A 24492-nucleotide genomic window follows, 5' to 3' on the forward strand; every position below is an offset into this window, starting at 1 on the left:
GAATATTATCTCAAAGCATGGTCCTGCTGTTTTTATAGAGGTGCAGGATTTTTTTTGCAGTGAAAATCAAGGCTGCGGAGTGAAACATATGATAGGAGCAAAAGACGGGCCATAACTGCCGAAGCCATGACTTGTCAAAATGAATTGCTTTTTTGACTTTTGAAGATGACTTTAACATATTGAGACAATCAACCATAGATACTCTCCTGTACTGCACTGTAGTGAACAACCAAGCCTTCTTTTTGTCCTGACAGAAATATCCTTGTACATTACAGGGTTCAGTACACTGTCAGACTTTAAGAGAGCGTGCAAACATTGAGCTGATGCAGAGCAGACTGTCACTGAGCACAAACATGACACAACTTGTTAGAGTGGAGCTAACTGAGATTGGCCTGCTCTAGAGATAGTCATTTCATTTCTGCAGTTCTAATGACTTCAGGCTGTTTGTGCAATAACAGCACTACAGTACCTTTCACACCTTGTTCATAGCTGACTTTTTGAGACCATAATCTGCGGTCCATTTGGGTGATGAAGTGGAATTTGAAGAGGAGTAGTGGAATACATTGCCGAGCACTTGAGAAATTGCTGAAGGTACCATGAGCAGTAGAGTATTTGTGTCTCAGCATACTAGTTGGCTGATCCGGTGCTTGTTCTGTGTCCATGTTCTTTGGTTTTGCCCATAGCAACCCACACTCGATCCAAACCCTTAACACTTGGAAGGAGGCAGTGCGTATTACGATTATTTTCCTTTTGGACTTTCAGAGATGGGCTGTCTGCTTCATTATTGCATGCTCTCCTTATCTGCTTCTCTTTCCACCCATGGTAATTGAGGGTGGCTGTAGGCCAGTAAAAGGCCGGAGTGAGGGTGGAGGGGGTGGAATGGGGGAGAGGACAGAAACAGAGGAGACAGAGAGCTGCAGGAAAGGGCAGGCTTTCATTTAGCAGAGAAACATGTGCACTTCTTTAGAAATTCAGTTTCTGTGCACCCAGGGCTGTGATCAGTATTGGTCATTGGCTCTCAATGAGAGGATTAACAGGAACTCACACAAGGGCTTGGACACTTACCGGTAACCTTTTGCTTACTTTAATTTGGTTTTTTCAAAGGAAACTTATTGTATTTCAGCATTTTAGAAATTCTACGATGAAGTTAGAGGATTTGTGTGTGATTTTATGCATGAAGATGCAACTGTCATTTTTATTCAATCAATAGACATTTATATTTGAGTATTAGAATCGATGGAGGCAGTATGATCATTAATGTGAATTTGTTGGGCTGATTTCAGTGTGTTAAATATATTTTCCATGTGTTCAGATAAGTTTTTGCAAAGTGTCTACCTTTACTTGAGTGTCCTCAATACTGCTGCTGCAGTCGCATATTGAAGACATTAAGCTCCGTTATCAGTCCCTTGTTTGTGTGACTGTGGTGCAAAGAATGAATGGAATCAGTGCAATGTTCTTTTCCTGGCCATTTCACTTGTCGCAAAAATATATATTTGTCTTTCATATTTCTGGAATATGTGCAAGACAGTGCACCAAAGTATTGCATGTATTGCACTCATACCATTTGTTTTGTGTTTTTTACAGATGTGAGAATAGCATAATACACAATAATAGAGGCAGGAATAGAGTGAGCAGATGTCTTAGCAGATAGTATTGAAGCATTTGGATTAGTTGAACAGATTCCTAAAAACTACTGATAAGACTTTCCCTTGTTGCTTGAAGAATTTGGCAGAAATACATCACACTGATCTTGGCAACTGTTCAGCATCAACAACAGTTGTTGTTTCTAAAATTAAACAACTTCCTCTTGCAACATTTAGAGCAGATAAGTATAACTTCAGCAGGTCAAGTGGAGTTAAAGCACGCAGTTGTATTACATAATTTACTGGTACAACACAAATAGAAAAGATTTTTTCTCGAGAGCCCCATAATTCAAACACATTATTATGGTTTCCTGCTAAAAGTAAACATTTAAATTGTGAAAGGAAGTATTACTTGTTAAGCACAAAATATTTGTTACAGATTTTTTAAATCTGTGTGATGACTCAGTGTCGCCCACCCGAAACGTTATCTAGTGAATTGGGAGACAGTATTTGTTCAACAGCTTCCTGAATGACATTTCCAGCTGGACCTAAACGGTGAATACGTCTCACATATATCTTATTAAGTTTGTAAAGTAATGCAACAAACAACAGACTCAACCGACTCGTGCCATGTGGTAGTCATATTCACAGAGTTATAGTTCTTCCAGTTTTGTTCTGCTCCAATACCATCAGAGATCAGCAGAGTCTGGTACTAACATGAAAAGACTAGTGCACCTGTTAATTCTGCTATGTTATGCATGCATTTCATCTGGAAGCATTATAGCATAGCATGCATATTGTTGCGTGTTTATTCCTGGGCGAAGGTTGCTTCTCTTCATCATAACATGTGTTTGGTCAAAGTCCACAGTCGGAATGTAACTGTCTGATGGTGTAAATGAATTCCATGTGGCTCGAGCAGAGGTGTAGAAACACTTTGCTGGGGGAAAGTCGGTCGAGGGGAAAGTCATCCTGACTAGACCCTGCCAATGAGGGGGCTTTCCAACTACCTCCTCCAGCTCTCTAGAGGGGAGACATTCTGAAGAAAACGTCTTGCAGAACTGTGGCAGCTAAATGTGTCTTTCAACTGTGTTACTTCAACACTGAGTTTACATGGTGGAAAAGTCCAGTCATGTTATAGAGTGTGACCCTTCTTTGGCTGCGTAGGAATACAAGCTTTTGGGAGGCCACGGGTTATGTCCTGGCCACTGTTTCGTTGACCGTCACAATCATAAATATCTATACATCTATAAGGAGTACGGTCAGTTCCTTCCACAAGTCCTGCTTCTTCTACTTCTTCATTTGCAATTCCCTCCTTTTAGAATGTTAGCAGTTTCTTTCCTTCACATGTTGAACAATGAAGAAGATAATTTACCACAAAAAGAACAATCGCTAAAACCCCATCTACCCTCTGCTCACATGCACAATGTAAACACACACTTATAATGCTTCACCTGGATCTTAATATCTCAGTTCATCTCTAATTCCACGAGCATGAACATAACGATCATTATACTCCATAATACTACTCTATGTGTTGTTTGACGACACATCCAATGATATCATTGTTCACCTGTAGCTGAAATAAACTTAGAAAATACAGCAGGTAAGCAACATAGCATTCTATTGTACATGTAGGCTGCTGCATATTAGACACTAATCAATGTTAAAGGAAAAACTGCTTTTTTTTCATGTGTTGCACTTACATATGAGTGGGGTCTGTGGTCAATATCTGAGTTGGTGCAAGGGCATGTATATCCAAGGCTGTTATCAGAAACACGACAGATTTGGAAATGAGTTGAAATAGTTTAAAGCCATGCTAGCTTTGAGTTAAATGCTAATGTAAGCATGCTAAAATGCTCACAAGGACAATGTCAATCCGCTTAAGGTATATTTAAACCATGTTCCCAATCTTAGTTTGGCACATATGCATGATAACGCTTTATTTTTAAAATACTGAAATCTTTAAAATTGAACAAAAAGAAACTGAGGGTGATAAGGATGGTGTTAGTTTTGCATGTATTTGGTCATAAACCAAACACTCAACAAATTAATTTTTTTAACTGATGATGGCGCAAGATTAAAAAATTAGGGCATCACCATAGTCATATGAATTGGTAAAACATACATAACAACGCAAAATGTCCCAATTTCTCAAAAAGAATCCACAAACACAAATGTACCTAACCTTTAAGGTGCTAGTTCCGGGAGCATTTCGCTCAGCATTTAACGGCCTTGAAGATATCGTCAACGAGCCGGTGGCTCACAGCAAGATAGCCAATGGTGCTAACTACAGCTAAAGTGCTGACAGAGCTCCCAATGTTGAGCTGAGGGGGACCTGGAGGGTTGGTGCTACGCTTCTGCTGTGGCCGGGTCGGCTAAGCTCTAACTGCTTTATGAGAGCAGTGAAGACCAGGAAAGAACATGTATATATAAACACTTGATAAATAGAGCAGATGCCATATGTAGATATTTTACTCTAGGGGCCTCAGAATTCCATCATGTATCACATAACATCAAAGTTATATCAGCTGCTATGTCTGGGCACCATTTTGGTTTGTTCCTGGAGTGTAGGAGAAGCTTTTCAACAATCGGCACTCAGCTAGCATGTTGCTGTGCAGGTGGAGAGTGAGGAGCCTTAAGTTATGGACACATGGAGCAAAATCATTCCTGATTGAGTGAATTCTTTAGGTAAAGAATGGTTGTCGTGCAAAACATCGGCACAAGGGAGTGGATACATTAGGAATATAGAAGAAGAGCTGGAGGGAGTTGAAAGGTATTGGACCAAACCCAAATAGATTATTCATACTGTATGTACAAATTGTTTCTCTAACATTTTCAGTGTTAGGTGGGCAGAGATTGGCAAATGGCAGCAGATTTGAGGAAACATCTGATAATCCCACAGGAAACAGGGAGTACTGATTTAAGGGCAGTTGTGGTCAGAAGTTCATTGAGTTGTTTATTTAGTGAAGCTAAAAGTGCCTTGTGGGGATGTGATGGATGAGGCTTGAAAGGAAAATGCTTTGGTGTACCGTGGACGTGCGTCAGGACGGGAAAGATAAAGTGCTCCACAAGGAGATTGGATACAGAACTCAGAGTAAAACGTTGTGGCTCAAGTAAGTGGATTAGGGATTTGTGGGTAGTGCAGCACAGTCTGGAGCAGCAGTGGGAGGTAGGATGTGAGTATCACTCAGGAAAAAGCAAACATGGGCTGATAGTATTTGCACTTGATGGCCTCAGTGTCAACTGCCTGCAGCTGTTTTCAGCGTTAACTCTGACAAATCCATTGCGCTCTATAACTGCTACCTGCTCGACTGACGTTAGCCTCCAGTTGGTGAACATAGTGGAGCACTAAGCAGATAAAGAGCAAGCTATCTTTCTCTGGGGTTGGTAGAGACCATCAAAAGAGCTAAAAATACAAGACTAAGTAAAGTACTGACTCCATATGAAAGGACAGTTGCCATATCAAAGTTATACGGTTCAGTTGTTGCACTGCCTTGTTGCAATGCAGTTTTAAGATCTGGTCTTAGACTCTTAGTAAACAAACCATAAGTATTAAGATTATTTTGTTCGGTCTTTGATTAATTGTTTAGCGTTGTTATTTTTACATTTGAATGCCTTTCATTGTACTTTTTTTGGTACCCTACCTTTTGTAATAAGATTTGAATTACCACAAACAATGGATGGACTGCTCTGTATGCTCTGTGCTTCACTTGGGCTGTGACCTAAAGGCAATATGCACACGGTATTGTTTGCATCAAGTCATCTTAAATGTGCACACTAACCAAAAAAAACGTACAACAACCAAATCGATATTGAAGATGTTTGAAAATTAAACAAATGATTAAAGTATGAATGTATGCATGGACTTCCTGCTTGAGGCATTCACATTCATACAAAACTTAATCAGATCTCCTTCACATAACATAGTCAACTTTACGGCAATGCACAAATGCTGGTTTTTTGCATGTTTATACATTGCTTAAATGATTTATTGTTTGAAAAATGCATATTTTTCATGTTACATAAGGTATTTATGAATACCTTAAGTAACATGAGCCTTCATAATCACTTACTCCTTGTGTGAAACTGCAGGTAGAGGGATAGTGAATGTGATTAAAGTCTATGGAGAATTATTCTCAATAATAGAACAAACTATAGTCTGTGATATTAACTTCTGTAAAGACAAGAATAGCACAGGGACCACATGTCACAGATGCTTGCATTGTCCTGTTTCTTTTTCTCTCCAACACAAAGCATGTGTTTCCTTTTCCCTGTAGGTGCACATTTGGAACTTGGTACATCTGCATAATGGGTTACAAAGCAACCTCCATGCATTGTGTCTTAAGATGCCTGTGCTTCATGCTTCTCCATTTGTTTAGTGCAGCTCAAGATGATGACATAAGAAGTAAGAATGCTTCTGTCTTCATTGTTTCACACTTTGTTTTGTTAATTGTCCATCCATTACAAATTGCCAAATGCATAAAACTGGCAAAGGTGGTTTCATGTACTGTAAATGCATTGTACTTCAAATATTCCACCAAACTAGATGGGATTTGTTTAAATTAGTATTTTAAACTGTTGACTGTTTATTTCCTGTCTGCCTCAGGTTGTAGGACAGCACCATGTGATTTGGTCTTTATTCTCGACGGCTCGTGGAGTGTTGAAGATGTGAATTTTGAAATCGTAAAGCGCTGGCTTGTCAACATAACAACAAGCTTCAACATTGGACAGACGTTTACCCAGGTCGGAGTCGTCCAATACAGCGATGACCCCGTTCTAGAAATACCACTGGGGAAGCATTTCTACACCAAAGACCTCATCAAAGCGATGGAGTCCATTGAGTACATGGGGGGAAACACAAATACAGGGACAGCCATTCAGTTTGCAACAGACAAACTGTTTGGCCTGTCCGAGCGCGGCCCGTCAGGCATTTCCAGAATTGCTGTTGTCCTCACAGACGGGAAGTCTCAAGATGAAGTTTTAAAAGCGGCAGAGATAGCGAGGAAGAAAGGAGTAATTCTGTTTGCAATCGGTGTTGGGCCAGAGACAGAAGTGTCCCAGTTGCAAGACATTGCGAACAAGCCATTTTCAACGTACGTCTTCTCTGTTGAGGACTACAAAGGTATTTCCAAGATCATACAGATCATACGACAAAAACTGTGCGAAGGTAAGCAACTGCTGATCAGTGTCTGGAACTCAAAGTGTTGTTAAGAGGTCAAATATCCCTTTCATAACGGTCTTAGAGGTATCTCTTCATCCATTATTCCATACTGGTCCCTGTTTGTTTAATTTTCAATTTAACTGTGTTTGTCTGTTGCAGAGACTGTTTGTCCAACAAGAATTCCCATAGATTCCCGCGATGAGAAGGGTTTTGATATGCTGTTACATTTAAATGTGGCTAAAAAAACAAAGAAGATACAAGGGACATATTATGGCACTAATGCCTATCAAGTGACATCTCGGGTCGACTTGAGTATAGCCACGCGGTAATCACCTTGCTTTCATTCTTTCTTCATTATCACCAGTGAATTCACAAGTTTTCTGACTTTAATATTTGCTCATCCAGGACCCTTTTTCCTGATGGCCTGCCTCCATCATATGTGTTTGTGGCCACACTGAGGTATAAAGGATCAGTGGCAATAGAGGAGTGGGATGTGTGGAGAATACAGACGCGTGATGGGAAACCGCAGATGGCGGTCACTCTAAATGGAATGGAGCGCACCGTCACCTTCACCACAACCAGTGAGGCATCGAGTGGAATTCAAACGGTTATATTTTCACAGTACACATCAAGGGTACGTTAACAATGTGTTTAATTCCTTTGAAACAATCTTAGAATGCCACAGATTGTACACATTACATTACATTACATTACATGTCATTTAGCAGACATTAAGTTGACTTTTCAATGAGAGCATTATTAAGCTACACAGTTGTATAACTTATTCTTTGGCTGTGTAGGAGCTGTTTCAAGCCTGAGAAAATGACGATGTCGGTGTTTACTAGACATAAATGGTCACAGAAAGAGACCCATTGAGTTGCATTATGGGAAATGTAGTATCCATCCTTTTTACTAGAGATTAAATGTTAGGATATTTTGATAGGGTCATATCAGTCTCAATAATTACAAATGCGAGACTCACAAATGCAAACGATTCACAAATATATTCGATTGACAAATGTACACAGAAGGATTTACAAATAAATTAAACTCACAAATGCACAGAGAACGATTCGTGAATCTGTGTGTTTGCATTTGTGAGTCTCTCTGTGTCCATTTGCAATTATTGAGACTGATCTGACTACATATATTTTGGCCTCTTCCTCTTCGATTTCAACCATTCTTATTTCAACCTGTCTCCTGTGAGTCTTCCATCTTTATGTAGTTGCAAAGTTAAATTGATTAAATACGTCTCAAAGGGTCTGATTGATGCATTTATGCTATGAATACAGATTATAAATGCTTGTAACTTGTCCAAGAGAAAGCATACTAATACAGGTAATCAATGGTATTTAAAAGGTATTCTGTTCATTATCTCCTGAAACTGTTTTAATCGGTGCACCCCCCCAAAGTTTTAAGCACTTTCTTTCAACCACACATAATAACTGTTATGTAACCAACCAATCCTATTCCTCCTATTCAGACATCCAGACGGCTGGTACAAGCCTTTAGAGCTTCGGAAGCCTATTCAACTTTTATAAAAGCTAATGGACATCTCTATGATAAACATACTAAAAACGTTCCTCTAAAGAATTAGTACATATAATTGAACTATTTTAGATAGACAGACAAAAGATTACCTCCATTGCAGTTTATTCAGAAACTGCAAAAACAAACAAGGTTACCAAATAATGAAGTCATAGCTTAAGAACGGTTGAAAAAGCCACAGTATTTGTATATACTTCATAACCATGACTAATTGGTATACTCCAGGTTTGAACACATCAAAATACCGCAATGAGTAAGTGAGTTCCCTTGCTTTCTGCTCTGAACAACAATTAGAGCAACGTAAACACTCCCTTCACGGGGCAGATTGTTTTTTTAATGTCTTCTTCAGCACATACAGTATGCAGCATTTACAATAGTATTAATTATGTTTTTCTCTTTCTTTTTCTGTGACAAAATAAGCTGTTTGATGAGAAATGGCACCAGCTGCGGCTGCTGGTCACCGAGGAGGATGTTACTCTTTATGTTGATGACCTGGAGAGTGAAACCCAACCCTTGGAGCCCCCTATCGGTATTTTTATCAACGGAAAAACCCAAGTTGGAAAATACGTCAGAAAGGAAACAACAGTGCCCGTAAGTTTATTGACATGAAGATCTCTATTTTCATGTAAATGAGTAGTTGAGCAAACTCAGCGCTGATATATGTTTTAAACACTATCCCACAGTGTATTGCTGCCTCCTGAGAGACATGCTAAACTCTGTGGATATGAAATCATTAGCAAACATTTGTCTCCAGTTGGTCTTATTAATCTTTGTTTTATTTTTCTCAACTGCAAAATGTTGTGCCAAAAATGGTGCAATCAATTATCCGGTGTTATGATTTGCTCTGCAGAGGCTATATAGTGCAATTCAAATACATAATTTTAATGTAACGATAACGATATGGACACTTTTTTTGCACAAGACATCCTTTTATTCTAATTGTTAATATTTTACACTTTTTTATTATGAAACAATTACACAAATGGACCATATAAAACACTGTAGTCATACTGTATATGTGAGCAATTTAGCCGGTTTATCATTGTTGTCATTTGGGGCATGATAGTCAACAATATGTAAAATAATGTAAATATTGCAGACGTATTATACTAAAATCTTCAGTACTAGATTTAGATTATAATGTATATCAAGCAAACTATGACATATCAATATAATGTAATCACACAACCATGATAATCCATCGATTGAGAAGAGAACAACATAAATCATTCATGACTTTTACTTGAGTATAGCTAAGCCACAGCGTGGCAGTGAATGTTATTGTGTGTACTGATCCACTGTTATAAGGAGAATGTAATTTTAAGCCATTTAAAAGAGTCAATACACTTTTGTGAGTCTCATGTCTGCATAAACACACTTGTAATTGGAAACAGATTTTTGTAATAGGACCTCTAAATGTACCAAAACGCAATTTTTAAACAACTTTAAATGAGCATGGACTAACAGACCACACAAGACAATCATATTGTGTTTGAACCTAAATATGCTGCAAACCGTCATTATCATGAACAAGATGCAAATCATTTTGTTTAACATTGATTGATGCTGCCAGCTTATACTAATGTTTTTATGAAGCTGAAAATAATATAAATCATATGTCAGGATCATCTCTCTGCTCACATGGTAACTGGAGGCCAACAGTCTATTGGACATCCTGGAGCCATTTTACCACCAACATCAACCAAATACCAAATAATGGAAGAAGAGTGTAACGTCGCTGCAGAACGCTTCCAGCACTGAGGGATGTCTGGCAACATGTAGCCACCTAATGCCCAACAAGGGCAATTTAACAGTTGTACAAGAGCAGTTTCAGTTCATTAGTGGCAAAGCACTGATAAAACTGAACTAAACGTTGCTAAATGACTCCCAGGTTTGTTTTGTTTGCTTGTTTAGAGGCTCCAAAAGTGGAGGTTGTGTTTTTAACAAGAGTTTCTTCTCTTTTTTAATCTTGTCCAGTTTGAAATCCAGAAACTTCGCATTTACTGCGATCCGGAGCAGAGTAACCGAGAGACTGCGTGTGAAGTACCTGGAGTTGTAAGTACAAGAATCTGCTTGGCGTCAACTTGCTTTTCAGTCCAAAAGCAACAAAGATATCTTCTTCTCACCTTGCTCAATCTCAGTGTGTTGCAGTATTGTGCAGTGAAAGTGTAAACTCAGCATATTTCTTTTAAGTCACATCTGTTCATACATCCAATAATTTGTTAGAGGAGGACCCAGTTCAGCTTCAAACATATTTTTTATTTTCTGCTGGCTTTAACTGTGAAGCAGCGGCCCGTTATTATGTTGGCTTTGAAACCGCTACAACGACAAAGTCAGTGCCAAATTAATGTTTTTAATGTGAGGAGGAAAATATCAAAAGATAAGACAAGTAGCCCAAAATTACAAATGCTTGCCAAATATACCATCGCAAAGGATCTGATGTTTTTCTGGCAAAACATCCCGTTGTTGGACCTACAACCAGAAATATATCCAATTTACAATTTACATTTTAGCAGGAAGACCTGCTTATTCAAAGTAAAATACAGATTAGATTCAGAACACTGCAGGTAATGTGAGCTTTGTGAGGAAAGGTTTTCCCTTTTATTCCAAATTTCATGTATTCATAAGTTTTCAGGTTTCTGTTACAATGGATGTGTGACATTTACAAACATTGGATCATTAATTGATCAATTGCTCATTTGATAAATGTCCAATAGTCTAAAACATACCAAAAAATCAGTTTACAATGGCAGAAGACTACGGAAAAGAGCAAATATTCATATCTGATAAGCAGGAACCAGAGAATGTTCTCGAAAATAACTGAAAAACAATTGCTCCAGATGCTTTACTGTCTATTAACTATTTAATAAATCCATAAATCATTGCAGCTCTAATATGTTGCTTCTCTATCTACGCTCAATGTAGTCTTTGTTTATTGTAGTGCTCCAACAGTCCTGATTACACCGAACCAACTCAAGAGCCCTGTGTTTGTTCTCCTGGAGCCCCTGGACTTCCAGGAATAATGGTCAGTTATTACAAATGTGTTTCCTCTTTCTTTTATATTTGTATCCTTTGTCTTGTGTTATTTTATTGTTTTATATTCAGCACAAACTGCCACACTGAAAACCATCCTTTCAAGCAAAATCAGCCTGCAGAAATAAATGCAAAGTCTGTTCCTGGTTTAACACGGAGCTCATCCTCAGTGGTCAGACAGTTGGTTAAATATTTACCTTAAACGGTGGAATTCTGTTGAGATAAAATGAGACCAGAATAATTAGCGATGTTGTGTAAACTCCCTTCTGTTCTATACAAAGCACTCGCAGCTCCGCCTTGAGAGATTGTGTGCTGAATGTCGACATGCTGCTCTGTCGGAGAAGCGATACACACATGAGGTTGCACTTTACCGATAGGTCAAACCCAGCCAGTGCTGTGTGGGAACTTTCACTTCTTTAATCTCTTGAATACACACTTATCTGCTGAGAATTATAAATTAAGGAAACATTAAATAGCCTCTTTGCAAATTGCGGCTTGCAGTTGTAAGGAAGCTACAGTACGGTTAGCCTTGTAAGATCCTGTTGTAGATAAATAATAACAACTGGGTTAATTAATGCAACCTGGGTTCAGACATGTTTATAACATTATTCTTTTACTCCATTTACTAATTGATCCATACTGGGAGCATTGTGTGCTGCAGATGTTCCGTATAGCCCCAAAGTGTCCAAGAGCATCTCACATTAGATAAACTAACTCAGCAAAATAAATGAAATCAACACTCCCTTTCTCTCTGGATTCATTTATGCTGCTTTAAGGTTGCATGATAGATGGACAAATAAATGTTTGGGTTACACATCATTAAATCAGCTCATTTCTTTTTCTTTAGGGAGAGCAAGGAAACAATGGCAAACCTGGTCAGCCTGGACCTGCTGGTGCTGATGGTAAGCCTGTGAGTACTACATAGTTCAATATACAAATATACAGATCTTAATTGCCAACAACACTGTCACAGAATCATTTGAGTTAATACATCCATAAAGTCCTGACAGTTGCTGATGTTAATTCATTGTGGTCGGAACTGCTTCAGTGGTAAATATACTTATTTACTTCCTTTTTCCAGTGGATAAATGGAAAACACATTTCATTATACCACTCGTGGCTGTAATTTTGGTTGATGAAAAACATCCCAAAGTAAACCACATGTTCTACCACATGATCAAAAACTCAGCCTGCAGCCTAGACTCACTTAGATCCTGCAAATAGTTGAGGGGGTTCAAATGTTTAACCAAATGTGTGTATCTCTCATCTTCTTTTTTTATTTTAAGGGTATCTCGGGCATTAGAGGAAGCCCAGGGCTGCCTGCTCCACCAGGAGTGGAGGTAGAGAACATTTGGGTTGATTTACCTGAACATTACATTTAGCATTTAGAATAGAGAATTTAAAGCCGTTTCTTTTTTTCCCGTCAGGGTCCACGCGGGTCAGATGGGTACAAGGGCGAGCAAGGGAGGCCCGGTGTTTCGGTAGGAAGGTCAAAAAGCACAATTGCGGCCAAAACAATTCCATTATCTTGCTGTTGCACTGAGTTGTGACCACTGAATAACTCTCTTGTAACACATCTGTTCATTCAGGGTAAAAAAGGAGTTTCTGGATTACCAGGATCGCCTGGACAACCAGGAGAGAAGGTGGTGATGTTAATCATTTAAACTTGAAAATAAACTGGTAAATTATTTATACAAAATAAAAGCATTCAAGCATAACAAGTGAGTACAAATGCTGACAAAAAAAATGTAAAAAACACACTGTGTTCTCAAGCTCAATCTTTTGATCAAATCAAATGTAGGATTAACAGGAAATCCCTGCTAGAGACATTAACTTTTGAACACCATCACATTCATCACTTTTGAAACCATACAGTATGTTATGAATATAAAGCCAGATCCCCTGGGAGACTAAAGAAAATACAACGTATATACTGTCTGACAAGAGCATGATGCAGAGACACCAGAAGGGGCATCAAAGACTTTTTAAATGTGTTCTTATTTCCTGACTTTTGTTCTGGCCTTTCCTTGAAAAGCTCAAACAACAAACAGAACATTGTTTTTAGAGAGCCGATAGTAAAACCTTGTGTGTGTATCCAACCGGGATTCAGTGCCCACCACAACAAAAAGGAGTACACATGTATTAATGTTTAAGTCGAAGGAGACATTCTCTGAGCCTCAAAACCCAAAAGTATCAAGATGTTACAAAATCAATACGCCATATCTCGAGGCAGACGAGCCTCGGCTGAATAACTGCCTCCTCCACTGTTCAGTCAAACAACCTGGAGAACATGCAGTTGATGCTTCTTGTTACCAGCCGCTGTCATGGTCTATACTTATAATGTGTAGAAAACAAAAGCATATGAGCCACAGGGGAAAAGCACCTGTGAGATGAAATGTACAGCTGCCACATGCAGTCTTAACATAAATGGAGAAATTGATGCAAAACAACACAATACAAAGGCAAAAAAGCAAGCAAATGACCCAGCAGTGTTTTCTCAAAGGGTATGATAAATAGCATTATCAATGAGGTAATACATCTTCTCTAGACTGCATCGCCTGTCAAATCGCCCTATACCTTGTAATCAGTGTGACAACGGGGAGGGGGGGGGGGGGTTTAGCAAAAGGTCTCAGCTGTTTGCACATGAAGCAAATCCTCCTGGAACTACCTGCCACACTATTAGAGATTCACTCACGGGGACAAGATCTATCAAACGTCTTCGTCAACATACTTTGATCATGAGGTGAAATACTTTGGATTTTGTATACACCAAAAAGAGAGAGAGAGAGAGCAGAATGGGAACTGCACTGCTGAAGATCCTGTGGATTTCCAGGATGTTTTTTAATGGTATTCACAGTAATGCTTCCAAGACGAAAGTTTCTACTGGTCTTTAAAAGTGCTCTTTTCAATTACTAATTAGGTATCGAATTAGTGTAATGGTGTGAGGCATCATGAATGATGAGATTAGAATCTAATTCACTGCTTCCTACATAGCAAAGAAGGACAGCTGTTAAACAAGTTAAAGAGGTTGGAAATCTCGGTTCAAAAAGGTTATACAAACTGGAAACATGACAGTGATGTTGAGTAGAGGAGACATATTTTCTCCCTGAATTTGAAGTCAGTGCTGCTTCGAGTATGTTAACATGCTCACATGGCAATGCTAACATGTTTACTCAGCTCGGTCTCACCAGTGGTGTACGACTGACACAATAGGTTGTACGTTATTTAGCGTGGACTCACCAACCAACATTGACATCATAGAGCCAAAGTTAACAACATGTAAAGCATCCTCCTTTATATGAAACAATAAACAGCTGAAATACTTTTGGCTCCTGCCCCAATTTAAACTCCAGCCATTTGGCTGGAATCCAAGTGAAAACGCTCCAAAAGTTTCATTCTGGGAGAATTAAATATGCCCCATTAAACACAAAACAATCCTTCCTGACCGAGAGGTCTTCAACCAGCAGGGAGCCTCTCAAGCGTCACCTCAAGTTAGAGGGAATCTAAATTTTGTTATGGATGTAAACACATCCATAGATGAATGTAGATATACCTTTCCAAATTGTTCCCAGATTGTAAAACCACCCACGGGTGTAGTTTAATTTTCCTGGCATATGATCTAATGAATGGAAACATGAGATGTCAGCTAAACAGAACATAATTCAACACTGGTTTGCCAAAAATGTGATATGTTTGGTTATTCACAGTCTGCGATACTTGTTCCTGACCGCAGTCATTAATCACCTTTTGAAGGGCCATTTTATTGCTACTTATGTGGCCATCCAGCCTGTGCTAACAATCCTTGTAGTTCATTATCAGTGTATCTACATTCATCTTGACAGAAATCAGAGCATTAGGAAAACCCGTAGCGCAGCTCCGGGAGTGAGTGAAAGCTCCTTATCACAACTTTCCTGCACACCTGAGATGAAAACCAGTCACTGCCTACGCTGCTAGCAGCTGTCCATGTGGATGCTCCATGCTGTCACACAATATGTTACTGTCGGGCATTTTCAACACAATAACAAAGTAAACAGTTCAATTTACAGCAGCATAAAGACAAGTAACACGGCAACACTTCGAGTTGGATTCCACGAGTGTGCCTTTGCTGCAGTCTGTGGCATGGATCCCTTTGTCATCGCTCTTTTTTATTTAACAGAACTCTACGAATGGCCACAGCTGGAGAGATTTTTAAAATATGTTTTAATACCAATAATACATTCACGCCAACTCCTGGCTTGGGGTTCGTTAACTGAATTCAACTCGAACTGAACGAAAGAATGAGTCGCCACTTTTATTCATAAAATATTTTTGCACACGAAGCAACAATAGAAATGTTCAGCAGGAATAAATACATCATTTGGTTTGTTATTGTAGAATGATTTCTAATCAAATCTGAGAAAACAAATAATGTAATGTTCCCCTTTTCTTTTCTTTTTTCTGAAAATACAGTGACTCACCATTCCACATTTTGGCACCATTCAACAGATACTTGATTAATGTCTAGTATCACGTCACCCAGACCACTGTCAAGCCCACAAAAAACAAGACCATTACTCACCAATGTCAAACACGCACTGCATATTTATGACCATGGAGACGTTACAATGGGTCTATGAAGCGCTCATGCCTCACATCGTTTGTGCCAATCTGATTGGTGATGAGCTCCCGTGATTACAAACATGGATGATGCTGGCAAATTAGTGGCAAATCATCACTGTAATACAGTTAAGATAAGGGAGGCCATCTAATGATGATCTAACATCGTTTATTTCTTTCTCAGGGCTTAAAAGGATCCAATGGAATAGCAGGGTTACCGGGGATAGCTGGTCAAGTGGTAAGGATGCAGACAATTCTAATGGCTGCTGAACATTACACAAGAAATATATCAAACTATAACTAACTTAACTTAACCGGATGGCATGATGTCTCCAGGGAGAAAATGGAAGTTTGGGACCTCCTGGGCCACCAGGTTTACCAGGAGACCCAGTAAGTATAAAACATGTTATATCAAATAAGAGCTCATGTGTCATTATAACCATTAATTAAAACCCTCTTCTCTGGTTTCAGGGCCGATCTGGGAGAGATGGAAAAGTTGGCCTTGTAGGGAGACCGGGTCAAAAGGTCTGTTTGTTTTGATAGTGCTGAACAGTATATGACAAAGCTCATTTAGGGATTATGAGAAGAATAGAGGCATGAGGTTGGCTCAGTGTGCAGACTCTTAAATACATTTCTGTTGTGTTGTTGATGTTTGGCAACCATGGAAATGAAGTCATGCAGTGCTGGTGTCTCCCTTGTTTCTTCTACACCACATATGACAAACTTTATACACATCACAGTCACATCTATCATGACCGGTAACAATTCTGAACCAATGAATAAATGATTAACGATGCTTTTGTTTCTCCAATGAATAAAGGGAGACGCTGGAGCCAGTGGTATCCCTGGTGTTGAGGGAAGGGAGGGAGATCCAGTGAGTTGTAAACACAGACATTACTCATTGTGCGTGGTTGGTGTGTCGCATCTTTGCTTGAACTCCTAGCAATTGAGGATTTTATGCGAAATATGTGTAATTTTAAGGGTGCAACACATGCACAAACTACATATAAATTATATATTTTCGCCAATTCAGATTGGTAGGAAAGAAAAGGGGCGCTATATGTATGTGACTTTCCACATTATGTTTACAACCTGGAGCTGACATGAAATTATACTGACAGAAGATACTGCGCATGTTTTATGGTGTAAGTGTGTTAACATACTGTCAGCAGGACCCAGAGTGCCCCTGACAGCCAGTAAATCAGGGGTATTTCCCCTGAAGTTCATCCCAGGATAACCCTGTTATGTAACCAGCAGGTTCGTGCTATAATCTAAGGCAGTAAAAGTAACTCAGCGAGGGAATTCTGTGATGCTCTGGCGAATCTGTTTTAGGAAGAAAGTGTTTCAACTGGGCAGCCACTCCACTGATCATGATTATAAGTGTTGTCCAAAACTTTGTGATGGGTCTACAAAAGATGAGTCAGTTGCTCCACAAGGCTGTAAGCCATTTTCCTCCACCCGAACAATAGAGTTAGCCATGTATCCAAGGAGCCAGGATTAGTACCATACTTCCTCAAGTTAAAACACGATGAAGTTAGCGCTTCATAGACGACACAAAGACGGGGATTTCTTCACCTATAAGCAGAGTGTGAGTGTGGATCATGTATTCTGTCTCTCTACCTGCCTGTCAAATCTATCATTAAGAAAACATGTTACTTAAACTTTAGTCTGATGCAACCGCTTACCATGTGCAAGCATTTATCTCAGAAGAAAATACAAAACAAAAAAATAAAGAGGCGTTCCTCTGGGTAGTTTTTCTGCATGTGTTGAACCATGTATACTTTCAATCTATTAAACCAAATATTTGTAAATGTGAAACTACTTTCCATGTTTTTCCCAAGTGCAATTAAAATAGGAACTACTTTCTTAATTAAAGTATTGCATAAATGAACAGGTCAGATGTAGCAAATAGGATTTATCTAAAGAGTGGACACAGTGACAAAGACCGGGCTGTCTGTTTGAAGAAGGAAATGTAATGAAACCGTGTTTCTAGCCACCCAGAGTGTAACATTTTTTGGTGCACCATGTCAGTTCAATCAGTTCCTTTTATTCGGCAATTGGCTACATTTGCTGCTGACACAATGAAGTAATTTTTCACTTTGAAAGGATGTAAACTGGAACCTGTGTCCTTCATGCTCCTTTGATATGTTTAGAAACACTGCATATGAAATTGCATGCAGGTTTTTTTGCATTCTTGAGTATATTGATTTACAATACAGTACAATGTGTTTCCTTTCTCCGAGGGTACGATTGGATTGCCAGGAATTGCAGGTCTGAATGGACAAAAGGTGATCTCCTGTTCCTAATATATGTGCAACATAAACTCACCAATGGTTTTTGCATCATTCTTTGTGATCGCGTTTGACTGACATGATTTAAGGGGGAAGCTGGTTTTTCTGGATCCAGAGGCTTCACAGGACCGACTGGACCATCTGTAAGTCAACAGCGGTTATAAACTATTTGTGTTTATATTGTATCGAAAGAGTTTACAAAACTATTTCTTCACCCTCTTGCAGGGTGGGAAGGGTTTACCTGGTGCACCTGGTTCAAAAGGATCACTTGGACCAAAGGTAATGCCTTTTGAGCTTCTTCAAACAGCCATATTGTGGGTGGTGCAAAGCTACAATGAAGGGTGCATACATAACCACCTATTTTCATCTTACTGACAGTCAACAAAAAGATTTAAGAAAGTCTTGAAAATGGATAAACTGTGCACTAAATATAATGTGAGTGTATCCCCTCCTGGGGCTGTGAGCACACTGGCCCAGAAAAGCAAAATTCTCCAGATCAATTCACAAAAGCTGCCATTGGCAACCGACAAGCTGCAGGCCGAGCCATGTCGTGATTTTAATTGAGTCCCAGCACAATGTCGTACAGTTCAACCAACAGCTGCCAACACATACATGGGCTCCGAGTGTCTTCAGATGAGGTAACATTCCCGAGCCCTATGTCAGGCAGCCGATACAACGGGCTCTGCAGTGCACACTGTCATCAGCTTCTATAAGGATACATCTATGAAGCTTTCTAACCGGTTGAGTGGAAGACACACAGAGCTGCCTCGGTCATCAGCATTGCATGTTTTGTTTGGTCACGGTCTATGATGTCTAAAATACACATTCACACAAGTGGGACCGCTTGGCCACACCGGCAGCGCTAAATGAAGGGGTGATCTCGCCTACTGCTTTCGTCAGTGGAATCTTAGTGCAAATGTAAGCAGTCTGGCCCGTCTGGTCTGGACGCTCCGTCTCCTAATCACTTTTCATTAGCGGATCTGCCTCTAACAAGCCAATGTGTATTGGTAAATGGCACACAAGTGAAAAGCTAATTTATGAACAGGCAGGCAATACATTTGATTTCATGGCTGACCTTCAGACTGCAATTACAGAGGCTTGTTCAACTGGAAAAGAAAGAACACGATTGATCATTATTAAACGTCAAGCTGCACTAAAATCTTGTGAAAGTATGCTGAAACTAATGCAAGCATGAATAATAATTAATTATGATAGGGAGGTAAAACTACCAGCTGCAGTCCAGCAGTCAGTAGTAGGTGATATGATGCGGTTTGAATGCCTTTGCAATGTTTTCTGTAACATAAGACGTGCTGTGTTTCCTAACCAAGGGGAATACGGGTGGAAGTGGAAGTCCAGGTATACAAGGAACAGCAGGGCCCGAGGTATATTCAATTTAAATGTCACTATGAACCAGGTGGCTTCATGTCTAAACATGTTTTCATCCACAATGTAGAAAAGTATTTTTGGAGGTTTTATGTCCTAGACGTATATACATAAAGTGTGCTTTGTGTAATGATTGTTTTAAACTGAATACGTTTGAAGGGGAGTGCAGGAGAACCTGGAAGAGCCGGTCAGCCGGGGCACCCGGGCATGCACGGCCTGACGGGCAGCAAGGTATTCCTACTTACTTTTCAGATTAAGATTTATAACAATGACAATTCATAATTTGTAATTGTTTAGTGGTAAAGGTTAACTCAGTCTGGTCGAACATAAAAAAGTATGTCCATTAGTTCACCTGAAATTTCAGTTGTAAGAATGAATTAAGTTCTATACTGTATCTATTTTTTTTTTATTCTTCACTGTGAGTTTTCTGTGAATTATTTGGTTCTTGTGTTTGTTTCCATGCCACGAAATGTAACATATAAATCAATAATCCACGACTTTTCTTTCTTTTTTTTGTCAGGGACAAAGAGGAAACTCAGGTGAAAGAGGAGAGATGGTAAGATGTGGACACATCTAGACTGCCATCAACGCTTATCTCACAAGCAGATCATACTGTGATCATGTTGACCTCTGTAATATTTTTCTAAAAATAATAAACTAAAATTGAGAGGTTGAGAGCACATGGAAAGCTTTAAAAAATGTATCATCATTGGGTGCCATATTATGACTTTGGTCTAAAGGAAATTGGACAAAATCACTACTAGTGATCCGTTTGATTAAAATCACAGTGTGGAACTTATTCAATAAGTGTTGTAGTCATTAGTCGATGAATAGATTCTCTTTAATTAAACTTCAAGATTGATTATGGGTTTGTAAAACAAGCATTCTATTGACTTCCATCGTGGTTTTCTCCATTATGCTGAACTGGATCAATTTCATGTCATGACAACATAATAGGCTCTTGAATGCAACAATGAAGTGATTATATTAATGTAATCAGATTGAATGAGTAATGTGATACGTCTGACACACATTATCATATTAGGTTTTAACTGAAAGCAATATCTACAGTATTGTACTTCATGCAGCCAAGACTCTGGAAACAGAAAGATTTCAAATGCTTTTGTGACGTTGATCCCATAATGTTCTCAACAGGGAATGGAAGGGGGAAAAGGAGAGCATGGTCGCCAAGGGGAACACGTGAGTTGCTTTGATCCGCTTTGCTGTTGGATGAAGACTTTCAATAAATGGAAGGAATAGTGCAAAGAAATGCACAATACCATTTAAGAAATGTAATCATTAAATCAGAAAACTGTAAGATATTTTACTGTTGTGCAACTTGAAGAAATAACTCCCTATAATACTTCCCTCGTGGATAGGCCATGTCTGTTTCTCTGTTCGATAGCAGGAAACCTAAACACTTAAATGTACTTTTAAATGTGGACAGCGCCACCATGTGGACATTTGTTAAAGCCTTTTAAATCTTCACTTATGACTCCTGAACTATGACGTTTAGTAACATATCATAGTGGCAATACATATCGGTTCCATATAAGCCATACACATTTGTACAGGGATTTCATATATATATATATAAAGTATTTATATCTATTTTTTTATTGATTTCTTTTTTGGGGGAATCTTTTTTGCACAACTCATCCAAAAGTGTTTGGTACATGTTTGTACCAAATCTGGATGACATAGGCACATACCAGTGATACTGCAACATGTGATGCTATTTAGTTTGTGAATGGTGCTACCACAGCTTTACACCCACTCATTGGTCATGACTGCACATTTTAATTCATATTGAACTCTTATATTACCAAGATGTAGATGTTTGAATGTCATCTGGAGTCAAATTCTCTGTTTATATCTCTTACAATATACCAAACGTTGATAGTTGGGCAGCCTTGTTGATGGTATGTGCTTTAAATGACTTCTCCTGGTTTCCATTGACAGGGCTCCACTGGTCCAATGGGACAGAAAGGAGAGGTTTGTTCAACTGAATGCTTTAAGAGCTGTACCTCCATCCAACCTGACATGTTGTGTTTGTGGCTAACCCTGTTGTGTTTTTTTTTGCCAGAAAGGAACAACAGGGGATTCGGGGCAGAGAGGTCAAGAAGGTCAAGTGGGGAGGCCCGGACAGTTGGGTCAGTCAGGCACACCTGGCCCCCGAGGGCTGCAGGGTGACGGTGGTCTACCTGGCCCTCCTGGACCTGAAGGAAGATCTGTATGTGCTACACATTGTGCTAATGTTACGGTTTGGTATTGTGATACATCTGATATTGACTAACAATGGACTGATCTATAACAATGGACAGATCTAAAGGATGCATCATTTTTATTTCAGGGGAGTCACACGTCGGACAGCCACATTCAGCAAATCTGCAGAGAGATGCTTCAGTGTGAGTATCATTACAGACTGATGATGAGTTTCTGTGTTCACCACATATCTGAATTTGTAATTGCTTTTATTGTCAATCATTCTAGCTGAGCTGCATTTATTGTTGCCGAGCAACCAGCAGAGAAGCTGTACCACGTGTCAAAGCCGGCCTGGATCTCCTGGTCCTCCAGGTCCAACTGGGCACCAGGGACTCAGGGGTCCTTCTGGACTTGGTGGATCCAGGGGACAGCCGGGCCGTCCTGGTCGGACAGGGCACCCTGGTATCCATGGGCTGAAAGGTAAGACCAACATCGAAGTCTACAGTGTGTTATTAAAGCTGTTTTGCAGGATGCTCAAACAGGTACTCTTGTGTTTGCAGGAGAACCAGGTTCAATGGGTGAGAAGGGGAGCTCTGGCCGGACCACCATTGGAGACCAGGGGCCATCGGGGCCTCCGGGTAAATCATGTGGCTATTCAGATTCACAAATCATTCACAGAGACATGTGGGAGCTAATTTGCAAGGATACATCAACCTTTCAGCTCTGTGCACCTTTGAACTGATCATGGCTTTTACCTCGGCAGGTCCAATGGGTCCCCAGGGGTACAGCAAGCCCGGTCCTCCGGGCAGGCCTGGATTCCCTGGTCTGAACGGAGCAGAGGGTAAAAGTGGTAATCCTGGCATCACTGGTCAGCCTGGGGTGTGTAGTCCATCCATGTGCTACAGTAGCATTATGAGGCGGGATCCTTACAGCAAAGGGCCAAACTATTGACGCAACGCAGCGTCACTGCAGGCAGAAGTCTGGAGCTGATGTGGAACAAACGGACATTCTCAGGAAGATCTCATCGTTACAGTTGTTCTTGGTCATGGAAACAAAGGGGACCTCTTCTATCTCCAGTTATGTGATCTGAGACACTCACCAGAACTAGATCCTATCACATGTTCCTCTCTTGGTATTTTGTATCAATATTCACATATCTTGGAACGTGCTTTGAGGTTTTAACATAAATAATAATATGCTCCATTGAATACCGCTCACCTGAGCACCTCGTACTCGTGTACTTCATGAGAGTCTGGGTCTCTCTCTGGGTAGTGTGGCTGGTGCATTTTTACCATATTGCCCCCTGGTGTTGCTTGTAACTCCATTAAAACCACAGCCTGGTTTAGTGCTATATCTTCTGTTGAAAAAAACACATGTTCTATTATCTTGTAATTCCATATTCAATTACCATAAATGATGTGGGATTGGCATGTTTCAGCACAAGACTGATTTCCTGAAGCCGATTGTGACCTGCTGTGTTCCAAAAGCATTTAGTTCGACTTTTAAGCTCTTAACTCTTATGATTGTGTATTATTAAGATCACGTAAAACTGTTTCTCTTATCCAAATCATTCAATCACATGCCATTTTATTCCAAGAAGGAAGCAGAATGTTTACAGTTTCACTGTCTAAGAAAGAACATGCTGAGATTTCACTTTCAAATATGTAATTTATGTTCCCAAAGCTTACCTTTCATTACTGTAGCAGGAATTGTTTTGTTATTTATAAAAGAGTCATAACTGTGTATTTCAGCCGTGACATGTCTTAAACAGCTTTTGTAATTTTATTATTTTGTCAAAAGGTGATTTGTGTATGAATCTTTCTTCTTCTTTTTTTTATACTAGAATTAAAACATTTTAATGATTTGTGAACTTAGTTTGGTCTGTGCTTTGGGCTTTAAGTTTCAGGTTTATTACAGAAGTCCATCACTTCATCAATCGTATCTTTCTCCTGGATTTTGTGAGCTGTGAACTGCAAAAAAACAACGTCATTGTCTGGGTCCGAGGAAACCGCACTATGGAAGTGGTTTTCAAATGGGGCTACGTTTACCCCTGGGGGTTCGTGGAGGCACTCTGGGGGGTACGTGAGATTTTTAAATATATATTTAAAATCCCTGAGATGTACTGGCGACCTACCCAGGGTGAGTTCACCCAATGTCAGCTGGGATCAACTCCAGCGCCCTGCGACCCTAAAAAAAAAGGAAAAGCGATTTGGATAATGGAAGAATATTTAAAATGAGTATCTATTAAAAAAAAAATTTATAAAAAGTTATTTAATAAATATTCAATTAAATATAAGTGTAAGTTCCTGAACTTCCATCCATCCATCCATTATCAATACCGCTTCATCCTCATTAGGGTCGCGGGGGCACTGGAGCGAAGGCAGGGGACACCCTGGACAGGCCGCCAGTCCATCGCAGAGTTCCTGAACTTAATTTTATATATTCTATTCATCAGACACTGAGGGCCCAGCGCTGTGTTTTACATATTTTGTTCAGCCAGAAGTGTGTGGCGCTGGGCTACTTGGCTGTAAACATATTTCACAGGGAGTACATTACGGAAAAAAGTTGAGAGCTACTGCTCTAGGGCGTGCGTGAGATTACAAATATATATATTTCAAATGATCATCAATTAAAAAATCCTTTGAAAATAGTTGTTTTATAAATATTCAATAAAATATAAGTGTACTGAATA

The 24492-nt window shown here is 39.6% G+C and overlaps 1 protein-coding gene across 1 annotated transcript; it reads left to right on the forward strand.

Annotated features, from left to right (window-relative positions):
- The first annotated feature begins 991 nt into the window (after positions 1-991).
- col21a1 (collagen, type XXI, alpha 1) lies at positions 992-23674 on the forward strand. The gene is made up of 29 exons (XM_056435926.1): positions 992-1067; positions 5861-5988; positions 6190-6750; positions 6904-7069; positions 7150-7378; positions 8713-8883; positions 10270-10347; positions 11234-11317; positions 12173-12235; positions 12612-12665; positions 12753-12806; positions 12915-12968; positions 16106-16159; positions 16258-16311; positions 16393-16446; positions 16742-16795; positions 18165-18209; positions 18302-18355; positions 18438-18491; positions 19541-19594; positions 19755-19826; positions 20116-20151; positions 20751-20795; positions 21558-21590; positions 21682-21828; positions 21949-22003; positions 22089-22280; positions 22361-22438; positions 22564-23674. Exons 2-29 carry the CDS (start codon positions 5892-5894, stop codon positions 22749-22751), a joined length of 2880 nt encoding a protein of 959 aa, XP_056291901.1. The 5' UTR covers positions 992-1067; positions 5861-5891; the 3' UTR covers positions 22752-23674.
- Positions 23675-24492: the final 818 nt, after the last annotated feature.

This window comes from Pseudoliparis swirei, chromosome 17 (assembly GCF_029220125.1).
Source record: "Pseudoliparis swirei isolate HS2019 ecotype Mariana Trench chromosome 17, NWPU_hadal_v1, whole genome shotgun sequence".
In the NCBI taxonomy this organism is placed as follows: Eukaryota; Metazoa; Chordata; class Actinopteri; order Perciformes; family Liparidae; genus Pseudoliparis; species Pseudoliparis swirei.